This window comes from Vitis vinifera, chromosome 13 (assembly GCF_030704535.1).
Source record: "Vitis vinifera cultivar Pinot Noir 40024 chromosome 13, ASM3070453v1".
Lineage (NCBI taxonomy): Eukaryota > Viridiplantae > Streptophyta > Magnoliopsida > Vitales > Vitaceae > Vitis > Vitis vinifera.
The window spans coordinates 25,960,529-25,977,895 of record NC_081817.1 but is presented as its reverse complement, the minus strand read 5'-3'; the positions used below and the strand labels follow the sequence as shown (position 1 = coordinate 25,977,895).

The 17,367-nt window shown below is 32.0% G+C and overlaps 2 protein-coding genes across 2 annotated transcripts; both read right to left on the bottom strand.

Annotated features, from left to right (window-relative positions):
* Window positions 1-3,312: 3,312 nt before the first annotated feature.
* On the bottom strand, window positions 3,313-5,669 carry HT16 (putative hexose transporter). Its single transcript, XM_002268141.5, has 4 exons — window positions 5,552-5,669; window positions 4,971-5,290; window positions 4,083-4,709; window positions 3,313-3,977 (listed from the first exon to the last, which is right to left on the bottom strand). Exons 1-4 carry the CDS (start codon window positions 5,667-5,669, stop codon window positions 3,522-3,524), a joined length of 1,521 nt encoding a protein of 506 aa, XP_002268177.1. The 3' UTR covers window positions 3,313-3,521.
* An 8,831-nt stretch (window positions 5,670-14,500) lies between these two features.
* On the bottom strand, window positions 14,501-16,673 carry HT15 (putative hexose transporter). The gene is made up of 4 exons (XM_002268094.4): window positions 16,556-16,673; window positions 15,975-16,294; window positions 15,086-15,712; window positions 14,501-14,980 (listed from the first exon to the last, which is right to left on the bottom strand). The coding sequence occupies exons 1-4, from the start codon at window positions 16,671-16,673 to the stop codon at window positions 14,525-14,527; spliced, it is 1,521 nt and encodes a 506-aa protein (XP_002268130.1). The 3' UTR covers window positions 14,501-14,524.
* Between the last annotated feature and the right edge of the window lie 694 nt (window positions 16,674-17,367).

Genomic DNA, 17,367 nt, shown 5'->3' with positions numbered 1-17,367 from the left:
AAATTTTCTTTTAAAATTTTCTTTATATAATGACTTTGAATATATATATTTTTAGTGCATTATATTTAATAAGGGCCAAACTTGCCCTGATGGTAAGATAGGTTGAACCCCAAACCTTTTGTTTGGGGTTTTGGAGGGAGCACTATAGCTTACTGCAGCGGGAGCACTGTAGCGCGTTAACCATCCAATATATTGTGAAAAATCGATGATTTATCACCATATCGCCAATATATCAGGAAATATCGCTGATTTTTGGCGATTTCTCCTGAAATTTCGCCAGAATGATATTTCTCCACCAAATATCGTTTCCATACCCTCCGATACACGAAATTTCGGCGATATATCGCTAATATATCACTATATTTTCTTCCATGGATGGCAGTCACTTTCATCCATTAAACTTCCCATATTGTATCCACTTTAAACAATTACAAGAATTCTCCATTATGCAACCACAACTTCCTTAATTTTCAGCCATAAAAATCTTCATTTATGGAGCCACAATTTCCCCTTAATTTTCCACTAAAATTCTGCCTCCAAGAATCCACTAACAACGATAAAATAATTCAGCAAGCACAATTGGAAGAATCGAACTCCACTTTCAGTGAATAAAAAAAAATTATTTTCTCCATCCATAGCCATGCCTCCATCATGAAATTCCTTACTTGTAGCCAATAAAATTCAGCAATCTTTAAGCTCCATTCTCCATAAATTTTCAGCCACAAAAGTTCCATATTGCATTCACTTTATTCAATCATATATCCTCCATATGATGCAACCACCGTATTTGAATTGTTAATGCCACAAATTCATCTCATCTCCATGGCCACAAGCTTGCATTTAAATTAAACCTTTCAAGCCCCATTAACAACCTGCAATTCAACCATGAGTTTTCTTCTTCATTAAGCTCTCCACTAAGTGGAAAAATTGGCTACTAATGGTGTGCGCTGGAAGTTTCTAACAATAATCTGATGCTCTTTTCAAGTACTTCCATGTAGCCATAAGTCAAAACCTTAAGATCCTCCATTTCTTCCTTCCATGCCATCATCTAGAGAGCCATCTTAATCTCCAAAGTCCTCAAGTCGTGTCTTTCATTATTTGGTAGCCCTTTTTCCCTAAAGTCTCAATGTTATTCGTCTCCAAAAAAATGCTCACCAAAAGATGTCCTCTCCCATCTCAAATTCTCCAGCATCCCTAAGTCTCCTCGAACTCCATGTAATAACGTGATCCCCCTAATGGATTTTAAATTCTGACCCCATGGCCTCCACGAACAGAGAGAGAAAAACAAAAACAGAAAACAAAGTATAATCCAAGAAGGGCTAAGCAAGCAAACAAACTACTGAATGAGGTCCCTTTTTATGTTTTAATCAAATGGTCATAAACAAGTGAAAGAAACAGTGGGCAGAAGCGTGATTCTTGTGCATCAAGTTCAAAGATATCAAAATAAGAAAAAGGAAAATCAAAAACAGAGCAAACATGCAAACAACCAATTTTAGCGAAACCTTCCTGTGACTCTTAATGTCCACACCAAATAACAAACGACATCAGAAGATCAGCAAAAAAAAAAGGAATGCATGGTAATCAAAATGAACTAGAAACTTAGGACAACCATACTTGTAACAACTCCTCTGAAATCGTGTTGACTAGGCTTTAAGTAAGTTGCATCCCTTCCTCTATCTGATAAAATAACTAACCCTTCTTTTTTCTCCTTCAAGCGCCCTCTCCTTGATTTTTCTTTCTATTTCCTTTTTTTTTTTCTTTCTTCTCTCTTTCTCACAACTCTCTAATGCCATTTTTCCTAGCCCAAATCTTAACATCTTCTCTATCACCCATGTGTGTGTGTTCTTGAAGAAATCTAATTCTCCCCCTTCCCAATCTTGGTGAGTGCCTTTTTTTATTATTTTCAATGGTGTATGTTGGTGCCTTCATCCAGAAATCTCATCCTTCATTTTCTATTCTTACACTTTCCAAGAAAAACCCCTTCTACTACTCCCCCATTGACTTCTCCCAATCTCAACATCTTTCTTTCACAAAAGTTGCTGCCTCTCTAAAAATAGCCCTTCCCTATGGTTTTTCCAAACTTCCATCTTTTCCCATGAAGCAATCCTTTGAAACTCCCCAGTCTCTCCTCTTTTCCAATCATTACTCTTGTTTTCTGTTTCGACACCTTTTCAAATTATGCATGCATCATGCTTAGTTGACTGTACATATTTAAAGGGGACAACATGCACTCAAGTGGCCATGCATGGCCGTGCAATAAGTGGGGCCTAGCCGAGGCGTTTCTCTAATATCGACAATATTGCACTTCGATTTGTGTCATACTAGTAGCTAGCCAAGGACGTTTTTCTCCAAAGTGGTAGTCCCCGATTTCCAATATATATAGTACTCAAGTCCCATGCAAAATAAAATAAGGTCGAAAGTAGGTATAATGCAAATTAAAACTAAACATCAAAATTATGAAACAAATAATAAAAACTAAATAAATAAATAAGTAAATAATAATAATAATAATAATAATAATAATAAATAAATAAATAAATAGATAAAACAAACATAAAAATAAATATCACGTTTTGCATTCCGATGAATTTAGGATGTTAAACAAGCTCAATGGATTGTAATAAAAGTAAAAACCTATACTAAAAAAATCTAAGTGAGATCTAAACTAAGCTCAAAAGGCAGCCATAGGATAATTACGTGTCAAGAGAAAAGTATAGGAAGGCACCTAATGTCACATATGATAAATAACAAAATGGAGGGTCTACAGTAGGGTTTTTACCCATAAATTCCTAAGATTTAATATAATTTCCCACATTTTCATGAAGAATAATTGTGAAGTAATCAAAATATTACTATCTAAAAATGCTTACATTTCAAATATCTTGTTCTCGAAATAGAAGACGGAATTAGGGCAGAAAAATTAAAGAAGCTTGTGAGAAAAAACAAAAAAACATTTATTTAGATCACACTTTTTCTTTTTTGGATTTGATTCACTTTTTCCTTTACTTCCACCCTTCTTTCTCTCTCTTCTTTCTCTTGTACTTTCCCTCAGCAACATTTTTCTTCTTCCTTCTCCAACTTCTTTAATATTCCTATTCTAGTATTTTTCTTTCATGCAAACATTTGTAAAATATAATTTAAAGGCGCTTCGGAATTAGGAACACAAAAAGTTTTGCCTTTTTGTTTTCCTTTCTATTTTTAATTTTGGGCCAAAGGGTTTGACATTATTTTTCAATTTCTCTTGATTATATTAGAATGTCCAATAGAAGATTGAAAATTAGGAGGTGAAGTTGAGTAATGTTCTTCATGTCATTAAGTCGTCATAACAAAACACATTATTGCTAAGAGGGATGCTGTTATGGTTAATGGATTTTAACTCAAGCCGATGGCTTGAGCAACTCCACAAATTATTCCAAGTGCATGAAGATTTGCATCTCCTCTTGTTACGGCACACAAGTTTTTATCTTTTCTTCTTCAAAACGAGGCCAAATATAGTGGCACGTACAAGTCAGATCCCATCATCAGATGATCATCCCAACATTTTTTACGCCTTCTTTACCATCATAATCATCCATGAATCTCTTCCAGACCGGGTGCTGCTTCCACACCCTCTCAACCATGGCATCAATCGGCACATTCTTTGTCTCGGGCAACAGGAATAACACGAACAACCCCATGGCCACTATCCAAGCAGCAAAGAAGAAAAATATGAAGGCACGCATGTGGCACATCATCGACAAGAATGCCTGAGCAATGATGAAGGTGAAGAGCATGTTGGAGCTCACTGCACATGCAAACCCGGAAGTTCTTATCTCCAGAGGAAAAGTTTCGCTGGGTATCAACCAACCAAGAGGACCCCATGACCATGCAAAGGACATAACAAACAAACACACTAGCACCACCACAAGCCCTGCTAGTCCTTCGTCCAGAGAGTTCGAACCTTTCAAGTGAACTAGTAGGATTGCTCCAATTGCAGTCTGCATCATATAGCATTGCAAATGATCCACGGTCAATACCAATATGTGAACAGGCTACTTGGAAAAGTTAAGAAAAAGCAGGGTTATGTCAATTCAATACATCACCTGGCTTATGAACATCTGGACGCAAGCTTGGAGAAGCAGTTTCCTCCTCCCGACCCTGTCAACACCATAGATCGAGACCAACGTGCTGAAAACATTCACAAGTCCGGTGATGACAGAGGACAACAAAGATGCGTCATTCTTAAACCCGACGGTCTGAAACAAAACCGGTGCATAAAACATGATAGCATTGATCCCCGTAAACTGCTGAAACACTTGCATCATAACGCCAATGATTAATGGGGGCATGCTAGAGCGCTTCATGAGTCTCTTGAATGGATCCTTGACCTCTCGTGCTGCCTCGCAAGCCATTTTAATCTGTTCAAACTCCGCATCAACATCTTCTACTCCCCTTATCTTCTTAAGCGTCGATAGCCCTTGAGATTCTTGATTACGCTCGACCAGGCTCGCCGGTGTTTCAATGATGACTACAGAGCCTACAAATAGGAAGGCAGCCGGAAGGGATGCAAGGCCTAAAGACAGTCTCCATCCCCATGGATGAATCTTGGACGCGCCATAGTTTACCAAATTTGCGAACAAAATCCCTATTGTAATGAAGAGTTGGAAGAGAATGTTTACAGCTCCTCGATGCTGGACTGGTGCAATCTCCGACAAAAATAGAGGAACAGCCTATAAAATTTTCAAGATGTTGATGTAATTAGTTATAATTAGCGGTCCACGTTGGTGTTTCATACCTTCAAAGCAATGCCTAGCATTTGATGATCGAAAATCTCGACGATGTGAATCCAACAAAAAAACAGTTCGTAATTTCGATTTATGATCCGAAAGTTACGACAATTTAAAGCAGCAGTGCGCGAAAAATTGATGATTTTAATGCGAAAAGGAGAAGGATGATGATAAAAACTGTTGTAACTGGTGCAACATTAATACCTCATTGCCAAAGCCCACCCCAACACCTAGAAGAACCCTGGCAAGGATGATCATCCAAATTCGTTGAGCGGCCGCGCTCAAGAGACTGCCACACAAGAAAAAGGCAGATGCCACGAAAATCGTGGGCTTTCGACCCAATTTGGAGCACATCTTTGAGGCAGCAAAGCTGGAAACGAGAGCAGCAAGATAGAGTGAAGATGTGAAAAGCTGAAGGTATTGATTGTCATACTTGCAGTAGTTGTCTTCCTTCGCACGAAGCTTTCTTTGATAAACGGCCGGAAAGAACTTGATGAGGAAGTCATCCATGGCCGTCACTCCACCTGCCACACCAATGACAACAATGATTTAAACGTAAGCTGCTGGATTACATCTTCAATGATTTAAAAATCGCTACTGTGATCCAGTGGTTTGAACGACTTATTCATTGTAGGATCATGCTGACAAATTGAAAAACGTCCAAGGATTGGAATTGGATTATACCATCAACTTCGAAGGCACGCTTTAGATTACCAAGAGAAAGCTCATAAAAATAAAATAAAATCGGAATAGTGAATGACTTAACACATGCAAGCATTTTGCACCTGAAATTCCGATGTCGTAGCCGAACATCAGGCCTCCACAGGCCGCTAGAACCCAACAAAGTACCACATAAACGGTGATTTTCGATTCAAAGCTACCAACCTTTTCGATCTTTGTCATCTTTGCCTTTTTCAATAATAAACTCAATCACACAACATAAAAGGAAAAACCAAAAGACACGAAGTTCAACTCACGGTAAAGAGATACAAAGAGAGTGGGAAAATTGAATGAGCGAGATTACAAATCCAGAAGTGTGAATTTTATAGTCAAGCATTTCACTAATTTGAGATTTTCCTAAAATTGTTAAAAGACTCTCTGGATAAATTAGACAGGTAATGCTGACACGAAAGTTGTGAGTTGGGACCAGAGGGGATTTTGAAGATCTTTATGTGGCAAAATAAAAGTTACAAAGTAGTTTTTCTTTAAATAGGTTGTTGGCGATTTAATTAAGGAGTGTGGAAAATATTAGGTTGGATGGGTTGATGCTTTAATTTTAAGTCCCCTTATTTTACTTCAAGAAATTTTTCCTCTACAACCAAAATCCTACACATCTTACAATCAATAAAGTAAAAAATATTAGAGAAAAACAAAAACAGAAAACAGAAAATAGAGAATAACCCAAGAAGTGCTAAGCAAGCAAACAAACTACTTAATCAGGTCCCTTTTTATGTTTTAATCAAATGGCCAGAAACAGGTGAAAGAAACAGTGGGCAAAAGCGTGATTCTTGTGCATCAAGTTCAAAGATATCAAAATAAGAAAAAGGAAAACCAAAAACAGAGAAAACATACAAACAACCAGTTTTAGCGAAACCTTCCTGTGACCCTTACTGTCCACACCAAATAACAAACGGGATCAAAAGAATAGCAAAAAAAAAAAAAAAGAGAAGGAATGCATGGTAATCAAAATGAACTAGAAACTTACGACAACCATACTTGTAACAACTCCTCCGAAATCGTGTTGACTAGGCTTTAAGTAAGTTGCATCCTTTCCTCTATCTAATAAAATAACCAACCATTCTTTTTTCTACTTCAAACTCCTTCTCCTTGAATTTTCTTTTTGTTTCCTTTTTCTTTTTCTTTTTTTCTTTCTTCTCTCTTTCTCACAACTCTCTAATGTCTTTTTTCCTAGCCCAATCTCTCCCTCTTTCCTAACGTCTTCTCTATCACCCATGTGTGTATTCTTGAAGAAATTTGATTCTTTTTCTGAAATTTGTACCCCCTCCACTACTACAAAAATAATTTATGGTGTCACTTTTAAAATAATGACACCATATGACTTAAAATTCATAGAGGTGACACATCATGTAAAAAATTTCAATTAGGATAGATGATATTAATTTTAAGTTTATAATGTCAGTTTTCGAAAAGTGATACCATATAAAATAAAAAATTTAAAATATTATAACTTAATGGGCCCACTTTGAGAATAATGATAGTATATAAAAAAAACTCATTGTTTCCATATACCCACAATCCAAAAAAATCTCATTCCATAACCTTAACCATAATTTTTCTTCTACCTCTTCTCATACCCATAGTTAACACAAAATTGCTCATCTCTCTTTCGTGGACTCTCAGGCAACCCAAAATCTTTTAGATCTATCATTGTCATTTTTTTTATTAATGTCAAAATCTTTACTAGCACAATTGATTTATATTCATTTATTTGGTATATTTGTAATGTGGATTGTATAAATAATGTTTTTTTATTGAGTTGTAGGAAAGAAAAATTATGTTTAACATTCCACCATATCTTCTGTTTCATTGTTAAGTCCATAAACCCCAAAATGAATGAAAATAAGAGAAATGGATGATTTTTTAATATCTTTCATACTCAAAATGAGGGATAAACATTTTACGGTATGAAATTTTCTTTTGATCTTACAAGTAATTTCCTTTAATGGGACTTTTTGTTTGTTTTTTAGAAATATTATAGCATATTGTGATGAGGATATGTATGGGTCATATTTGAAAAATAATTTTTTAGAAAATTATTCTCAATATTGCCATCTCCCACAAAAGGAAAAAATGAAATAGTTTCCATATCATGTTGGAGTTGGTTTGGAATGTTGGAATTAACAATGAGAAATTAATTTTATTTTTTATTTATTAATGTAAATGAATTGTTTTTTAAAATTTAAATAGGAATGAAAAGTTTTATAATTCTAAAAATGATCAAATCTTATATTTTTATTTTTATTTTTTTTATTCTTTTACATGGTATTATGGTTAATATCTCATCTTGTTTCATTCATATTTTTTCTATTCTTATTGTTTTTTTGTTTTTGCCTTTTTTTATTATTTTTATATGCATTGAGCAAAATTTAGAGTAATTTGAGATTGATGATGAAATTTCCCTTTTAAGGTTAGAAAATTTCTATAAAATCCTTTTATTACATAAATTTTCCTTCCATAAAACTTTTTTTTTTTAAGAAGATGTTTTATAATTTTCTTTTGATTTTCTATGAAATTTCCTTTAATCGAACTGTTTGTTTATTTTCTAAGAATATTATAGTATGTTGTGATGAAGATATTAGTTGGTCATATTTTGAAACTAATTTTTGAGAAAATTATTCTCAATATTTTCATTTCCCTCAAAAAGATTTTAAAAAAATGTTTTATTTTTGTCTTTCTTTTCTTATTGTTTTTATATGCATTGACCAAACTTTGGAGTAATTTGAGATTGATGATGAAATTTTCCTTTTAAGGTTAGAAAATTTTCATAAAATCCTTTTATTGCAAAAAAATTTCCAATCCCTTCCATAAAACTCTTCATTTTCTTCATTTTTTTTTTTTTTTTTCGAAAAAGATGTTTGATAATTTATTGATCTAAAGAATATTAAAAGTAAAAAATTTTAAATATTGAATATCTTTTTCTTTGATGTTTTTAATTTTTTATTATTTTTATTTGATTTTCATATCCAAATTTTTTATTAATTATTTTAATTATAAAAAATAAATATCAATTGGAGTTATGACTGAAAAATCAATAATTTTTATAAAAGGTTCTTTAATTCTTTTTCATACTAATTTTTCTCTTAACATTTTCTAATAATGAATTGGGTTTTTTTGTTTTATATACACAATTTTCATGCTTGTTATAATATCATGTCCTCGCATATTAGTAGTTGAAAACATTTTTATATTTTGTTACTAAAATTTTATTTTATACAATTGAGATGAAATTTAATGGACATTGTTATCTCACAAAATGAACATTAAAAAAATCCGTCCATGAAATAAAAAAACTATATAAAAAGAATTAAATGTTAAAATGATTTTTAAAAGTATAATGAATTATAATAAAAAAAATTAAAAAGTGAAGATTTTAATTGGAAGATTACTATTTTCTAAAATTTTAGATTTATTCTTTGATTTTCTAGTTTTGATTTATTTTTTATTTTCTTGAATTGTTTTTATTTGAGTTCAAATGTGACTGATTTGTTATGGGATTCATTAATGAGATAATTATTGATTCTACAGTTATTGTATTAAAGGTTTTACTCATTTAATGAATTGTACATAGTTTCATACTTCCAATTATTATGATATTAATGTTATTCTCATTTGATGATAAAAAAAATATATTTTCAAGTAGAATTTGATGAAATTAGAGGAGAATTGCCTATTTTGTGTTATAACAAATCATGAATCATGTTGATATATCATGATCATGCATGGTGAGTCCTTAGTTGTTATATGAATTATCCATTGGTATTGTATAGCATTACTTATTCTTTACGAACTATTTTTATATCAAAATTGGAAAAAGAAAGAAGAAAACAATAGTTCTTAGATTTGTTTATTTTTTATAACATCAATTAATTTTTATTTTCAATAAGAACTCTAAAACTCATTAAACTATGAAATGTAGGTATACACTCTTAGGAGGACATTATGACAAAAAAAAAAAAAAAGAGGCAACAAGATTTTGAGTTTTTAGATGTGACTCTTATGCCATACATTATAGGACATAAACGTTACTTTATTTAGTATTGAGAATTTTGGGTTTTTGGATGCAACTCTTGTGTCATTTCATGGTTAGTAGGTTTTACGCATATGAAATGCAGGTATACATGAATGTTGAAATGCTTAACATTTCTAAATCATATTTTAATGTGTATTCACTTCTTCTTTTTTTTAGTTTTGGTGGGTTTGATGTACTATCATTTTGTGAACATTTGATATACAAATATTATTGGATGATGTAATGTATTATAGGTTAATCCATAAGCATTGCAAAAATATAAGTTAAATGTGGCATGATTATTATATTCATGGACAAAATGTACACAAGTTGATCTTATTTATTAATAAGCATTACAAAAATCTACAAGCTAATTAACCAAAAACAACCATATCTTCCATAATCATTTACAATGATGTGACACCATAACTCAAAGGTGATGCATTTAATATGACACCTTATATATCTCACACAACTCTATATCAAACTAAGTATCACTAAAAATATATGATGTCGCTTTTGAATGTGTCACCATTTATTTGCTTTGTTGTCGCTTCCAAATATGTCATCAATTGGTACCCTCTATGGTGTTAGTGGATCAGGTGACATTATGTTATAACGACACCCTATGATTACGTGATATCAAAGGATGATTAAAAAATCTAAGTGAGATTTAAAATAAGCTCAAAAGGCAGCCAAATGATAATTATGTGTCAAGAGAGAAGTACAAGAAGGCACGTAGTGTTACATGTGCTAAAATGACAAAATGAAGGGTCTACAATAGGGTCTTTACCCGTAAATTCCTAAGATTTAGTCTAATTTCCCACATTTCCATGAATAATAATTGTGAGGTAATTAAAATATTACTAGAGGTCTACAAAATCTTAATATGATCGCTAAGGAATTAAGAGCGAACAATATGGATGTACGCTCTTTCCAGGTCGTATAACATACTCAGCTCCTTTCAAATCATGGGAATTAAAAACTAAGGAAGATGGGGGGGAAAAATAAGGAAGGAACAAAAATTCCTTCTTGAGTTTATGGTGGAAGGTATGAAGGACTATTAAATAAAATGAAAACTATCTAAAAATGCTTACATTTCAAATATCTCATCCTTAAAATTGAAGATTGAATTAGGAGGATAAAATTAAAGAAGCTTGTGAGAAAAGAAAAAAAAAAGGCATGTAATTTAGATCAAACTTTTTTTTTTCTTTGGTTTTCATTCACTTTTTCCTTTATTTACATTTTTCCTTCTCTCTCATGTACTTTCCCTCATAAACATTTTTCTTCTTCCTTCTCCAACTCCGTTAATATTCCTACTCTAGTATTTCTCTTTAAACTTGCATGCAAACATTTGTAAAATCTAATTTAAAAGAGCTTCGGAATTAGGAATACAAAAGGTTTTCCTTTCTTATTTTCCTTTCTATTTTTAATTTTGGGTCGAAGGGTTTTTCAATTTCTCTTAATTATTTTAGAATGTCCAACAAAAGATTGAAAATTAGGAGATGAAGTTGAGTGATGTTCTTTATGTCATTTAGTTGTCATAACAAAATACATTATTGCTAAAGGGGATGTTGTTATGGTTAATAGATTTTAACTCAAGTTGATGGCATGAGCAAGTCCACAAATTATTCCAACTACATGAAGTTTTGCATCTCATCTTGTTATGGCACACTAGTTTTTATTTTTTCTTCTTTTTCAAAAAGAGGCCAAGTATAATGGCATAAGTCAGATCCCACACACTACAAGGAAAAAGATATATGGTGACATTTATAATGAGTCACTATAAACATAGATTGTCGCTACAACATAGAGTCACCACTGACACCATAAAGGGTACCAATTGGTGACATATTTGGAAGCGACACCAAAGTAGAGTTGTGTGAGATATATAAGGTGTTATATTAAATGCATCACCTTTGAGTTATGGTATCACAATAAATGCATCACCTTTGAGTTATTGTGTCACATCATTGTAAATGATTATGGAGGATATGGTTGTTTTTGGTTGATTAGCTTGTAGATTTTGTCCATAAATATAATAATCATATCACATTTAACTCATATTTTTGTAATGCTTATGGATTAACCTGTAATACATTACATCATCCAATAATATTTGTATATCAAATATTCACAAAACGATAGTACATTAAACCCATCAAAACTAAAAAAAAAGAAAAAAAAGTGAATACACATATTAACATGATTTAGAAATGTTAAGCATCCCAACATTCATATATACCTGCAATCCATATGCATAAAATCGGCTAACCATAAAATGACACAAGAGTTGCATCCAAAAACCCAAAATTCTTAATACCAAATAAAGTAACGTTTATGTTTTATAATGTATGACATAAGAGTTACATCTAAAAACCCAAAATCTTGTTGCATCTTTTTCTTTTCTTTTCTTTTTATTCTTCATATTGTCCTCCCAAGAGTATATACCTACAGTCCATAATTTAATGAGTTTTAGAGTTCTCATTGAAAATAAAAATTAATTGATGTTATAAAAAATAAACAAATCTAAGTACTCTTTTTCCCATTTTGATATAAAAATAGTTTGTAAAGAATAAGTAATGTTATACAATACCAATGGAAAATTCATATAACAATTAAGGGACTCACCATGTATGATCGCGATACATCAACAAGATTCATGATTAGTTATAACACAAAAGTAGGAAATTCTCCTCTAATTTCATCAAATTCTACTTGAAATTAAAATGTGTTTTTTTATCATCAAATGAGAATAACATTAATATCACAATAATTGGAAGTATAAAACTATGTACAACTCATTAAATGAGTGAAACCTTTAATGCAATAACTATAAAATCAACAATTATCTCTTTAATGAATCTCATAACAAAGTAGTCACATTTCAACTCAAATAAAAACAATGCAAGAAATAAAATAAATAAATCAAAACTACAAAATCAAAATATAAATCTAAAATTTTAGAAAATACAAATCTTCCACTTAAAATCTACACTTTCTAAATTTATATTTTTATAATTCATTATGCTTTAAAAAATCATTTTTAACATTTAATTCTTGTTATATTTTTTTTATTTCATGGAAGGATTTTCTTAATTTCAATTTTTTTTTTAATGTTCATTTTGTGAAATAACAATGTCCATTAAATTTCATCTCAATTATATAAAATAAAATTTTAGTAATACAATATAAAAATGTATTCAACTACTAATATGATAGGACATGATATTATAACATGCATGCAAATTGTGTATATAAGACAAAAAAACCTAATTCATTATTAAGAAATGTTAAGAGAAAAATTAGTATGAGAAAGAATTAAAGAACCTTTCATAAAAATTATTGATTTTTTCAGTCATAACTCCAATTGATATTTCTTTTTCTTTTTTTTCTAATAAAAACAATTAAAAAAATTGGATGTGAAAAATATGTTCAAATAAAAATAATAAAAATTTAAAAACATCAAATGAAAGATATTCAATATTTTAATGTTTTTAATTTTAATATTATTTGATCAATAAATTATCAAAAAATGTTTTTAGAAAAAAAAAATGAACAAAAGGAAGAGTTTTATGGATGAAATTGAAAATTTTTTTATAATAAAAGGATTTTATAGAAATTTCCTAACCTTGAAAGGAAAATTGTATCATCAATCTCAAATTACTCCAAAATTTGGTCATTGCATATAAAAACAATAAGAAAATAAGGCAAAAATAAAACATATTTTTAGAATCCTTTTGCGGGAGATAACAATATTGAGAATAATTTTCTCAAAAATTATTTTCCAAACATGACCAACCAATATCTTCATCACAACATACTATAACATTCTTATAAAATAAATATAAAAAATAAACAAACAGATTAAAGGAAATTTCATAGAAAATCAAAAGAAAATTATAAAACATCTTCTTTAAAAAAAAAAAGTTTTATGGAAGGAATTGAAAAAATTTATGTAATAAAAGGATTTTATAAAAAATTTCTAACATTGAAAGGGAAATTTCATCATCAATCTCAAATTAATCTAAATTTTGCTCAACGTGTATAAAAACAATAAGGAAAGAAGGTAAAAACAAAAGACAAAAAACATATTTAAGAATAGAAAAAATATGAATAGAACAAGATGAGATATTAACCATAATACCATGTAAAAGAATTTAAAAAAATCGAAATATAAGATTTGATCATTTTTATGATTATCAAAATTTTAATTCCTATTTAAATTTTAAAAAACAATTCATTTACAGTAATAAATAAAATAAAATAAAATAAATTTATTATTGTTAATTCCAACATTCCAAACCAACTCTAACATGATATGGAAACTATTTCATTTTTCCTTTTGTGTATCCTCATCACAATATACTATAATATTCTTCGAAAACAAACAAAAAGTCTTATTAAAGGAAATTTTTTGTAAGATCAAAAGAAAATTTCATACTGTAAAATGTTTATCCCTTAATCTAAGTATGAAGGATATTAAAAAAAATCATTCATTTATTTTAAAATTATGTGAATATGAGTTTTTTTGTGTCAACTATGGGTATGAGAAGAGGTATAAGAAAATTATGGTTAAGGTTATGGAATGAGATTTTTTTGGATTATGGGTATATGAAAACAATGAGTTTTTTATATACTATCAATATTATTCTCAAAATGGGCCCATTAAGTTATAATATTTTAAAAAATTTATTTTATATGGTATTATTTTTACTTGACATTATAAACTTAAAATTAATATCACATATCCTAATTGAAAATTTCTATATGATGTCTCATCTTTATGGATTTTAAGTCATATGATATCATTATTTTAAAAGTGACACCATAAATAGTGAAACAATACATTATTTTTGTTGTAGTAGTGATGGTTCCAACATTGTATGTACAATCATTTACATTCAGATTGATAAAGGGCTCTACCCATGCATGAGAACAAAAACATTCTTTTGCATGAGTCGTCCCACATTTGTGGCGAAAAAGAAAATATTTTTCTGTGCAATCGTCATATGATCATCCCAACATTTTTTACGTCTTCTTTACCGTCATAATCATCCATGAATCTCTTCCAGACCGGGTGCTGCTTCCACACCCTCTCAACCATGGCATCAATCGGCACATTCTTTGTCTCGGGCAACAGGAATAACACGAACAACCCCATGGCCACTATCCAAGCAGCAAAGAAGAAAAATATGAAGGCACGCATGTGGCACATCATCGACAAGAATGCCTGAGCAATGATGAAGGTGAAGAGCATGTTGGAGCTCACTGCACATGCAAACCCGGAAGTTCTTATCTCCAGAGGAAAAGTTTCGCTGGGTATCAACCAACCAAGAGGACCCCATGACCATGCAAAGGACATAACAAACAAACACACTAGCACCACCACAAGCCCTGCTAGTCCTTCGTCCAGAGAGTTCGAACCTTTCAAGTGAACTAGTAGGATTGCTCCAATTGCAGTCTGCATCATATAGCATTGCAAATGATCCACGGTCAATACCAATATGTGAACAGGCTACTTGGAAAAGTTAAGAAAAAGCAGGGTTATGCCAATTCAATACATCACCTGGCTTATGAACATCTGGACGCAAGCTTGGAGAAGCAGTTTCCTCCTCCCGACCCTGTCAACACCATAGATCGAGACCAACGTGCTGAAAACATTCACAAGTCCGGTGATGACAGAGGACAACAAAGATGCGTCATTCTTAAACCCGACGGTCTGAAACAAAACCGGTGCATAAAACATGATAGCATTGATCCCCGTAAACTGCTGAAACACTTGCATCATAACGCCAATGATTAATGGGGGCATGCTAGAGCGCTTCATGAGTCTCTTGAATGGATCCTTGACCTCTCGTGCTGCCTCGCAAGCCATTTTAATCTGTTCAAACTCCGCATCAACATCTTCTACTCCCCTTATCTTCTTAAGCGTCGATAGCCCTTGAGATTCTTGATTACGCTCGACCAGGCTCGCCGGTGTTTCAATGATGACCACAGAGCCTACAAATAGGAAGGCAGCCGGAAGGGATGCAAGGCCTAAAGACAGTCTCCATCCCCATGGATGAATCTTGGACGCGCCATAGTTTACCAAATTTGCGAACAAAATCCCTATTGTAATGAAGAGTTGGAAGAGAATGTTTACAGCTCCTCGATGCTGGACTGGTGCAATCTCCGACAAAAATAGAGGAACAGCCTACAAAATTTTCAAGATGTTGATGTAATTAGTTATAATTAGCAGTCCACGCTGGTGTTTCGTACCTTCAAAGCAATGCCTAGCATTTGATGATCGAAAATCTCGACGATGTGAATCCAACAAAAAAAAAGGTTCGTAATTTCGACTTACGGTTCGAAAGTAACGAACAATTTAAAGCAGCAGTGCGCGAAAAATTGATGATTTTATGCGAAAAGGAGAAGGATGATGATAAAAACTGTTGTAACTGGTGCAACATTCATACCTCATTGCCAAACCCAACCCCAACACCTAGAAGAACCCTGGCAAGGATGATCATCCAAATTCGTTGAGCGGCCGCGCTCAAGAGACTGCCACACAAGAAAAAGGCAGATGCCACGAAAATCGTGGGCTTTCGACCCAATTTGGAGCACATCTTTGAGGCAGCAAAGCTGGAAACGAGAGCAGCAAGATAGAGTGAAGATGTGAAAAGCTGAAGGTATTGATTGTCATACTTGCAGTAGTTGTCTTCCTTCGCACGAAGCTTTCTTTGATAAACGGCCGGAAAGAACTTGATGAGGAAGTCATCCATGGCCGTCACTCCACCTGCCACACCAATGACAACAATGATTTAAACGTAAGCTGCTGGATTACATCTTCAATGATTTAAAAATCGCTACTGTGATCCAGTGGTTTGAACGACTTATTCATTGTAGGATCATGCTGACAAATTGAAAAACGTCCAAGGATTGGAATTGGATTATACCATCAACTTCGAAGGCACGCTTTAGATTACCAAGAGAAAGCTCATAAAAATAAAATAAAATCGGAATAGTGAATGACTTAACACATGCAAGCATTTTGCACCTGAAATTCCGATGTCGTAGCCGAACATCAGGCCTCCACAGGCCGCTAGAACCCAACAAACTACCACATAAACGGTGATTTTCGATTCAAAGCTACCAACCTTTTCGATCTTTGTCATCTTTGCCTTTTTCAATAATAAACTCAATCACACAACATAAAAGGAAAAACCAAAAGACACGAAGTTCAACTCACGGTAAAGAGATACAAAGAGAGTGGGAAAATTGAATGAGCGAGATTACAAATCCAGAAGTGTGAATTTTATAGTCAAGCATTTCACTAATTTGAGATTTTTCTAAAATTGGTCCAAGCTTCTCTGCATAAATTAGACAGGTAATGCTGACACGAAACTTGTGAGTTGGGACCAGAGGGGATTTTGAAGATCTTTTTGTGGCAAATAAAAGTTACAAAGTAGTTTTTCTTCATTGGGTTGTTGGCAATTTAATTAAGGAGTGTGAAAAATATTAGGTTGGATAGGTTGGATTGGTTGATGCTTTAATTTTAAGTCCTATTTTACTTCAAGAAATTTCCCCCCAAGAAACAACATCCTACACGCCTTATTATCAGTGAAGTAAAAAAATTAGAAAAACATTTGAAACTCCGAATCTCTTGTTTGTGGTCACTTAGGTGGTGTTTGTTTTTTTTATTTAATTCTAAATAGAATTTTAATGTTTAATAGTATTAAATATTAGGTTGTTTATATTTGTAGTATTTTATTTTTATTAAATATTAAAAAGTAAAGAAAATTTAATATGTTATTTTTTATATTTAGAAAAAATTAAATATTTTGACTTTTTCTATTCAGTAAAAAATTT

Bases quoted from the DNA above. Each gene is read 5' to 3' on its own strand.
- HT15 (XM_002268094.4), bottom strand. From the start codon at position 16,673: ATGACAAAGATCGAAAAGGTTGGTAGCTTTGAATCGAAAATCACCGTT. The intron at 16,295-16,555 runs GTGCAAAATGCT...TTGGTGTGGCAG, and splicing joins CTACGACATCGGAATTTCAG to GTGGAGTGACGGCCATGGAT. The intron at 15,713-15,974 runs GTATGAATGTTG...AAAATTTTGTAG, and splicing joins GGGTTGGGTTTGGCAATGAG to GCTGTTCCTCTATTTTTGTC.
- HT16 (XM_002268141.5), bottom strand. From the start codon at position 5,669: ATGACAAAGATCGAAAAGGTTGGTAGCTTTGAATCGAAAATCACCGTT. The intron at 4,710-4,970 runs GTATTAATGTTG...AAAATTTTATAG, and splicing joins GGGTGGGCTTTGGCAATGAG to GCTGTTCCTCTATTTTTGTC. The intron at 3,978-4,082 runs GTGATGTATTGA...TATATGATGCAG, and splicing joins TCCAGATGTTCATAAGCCAG to ACTGCAATTGGAGCAATCCT.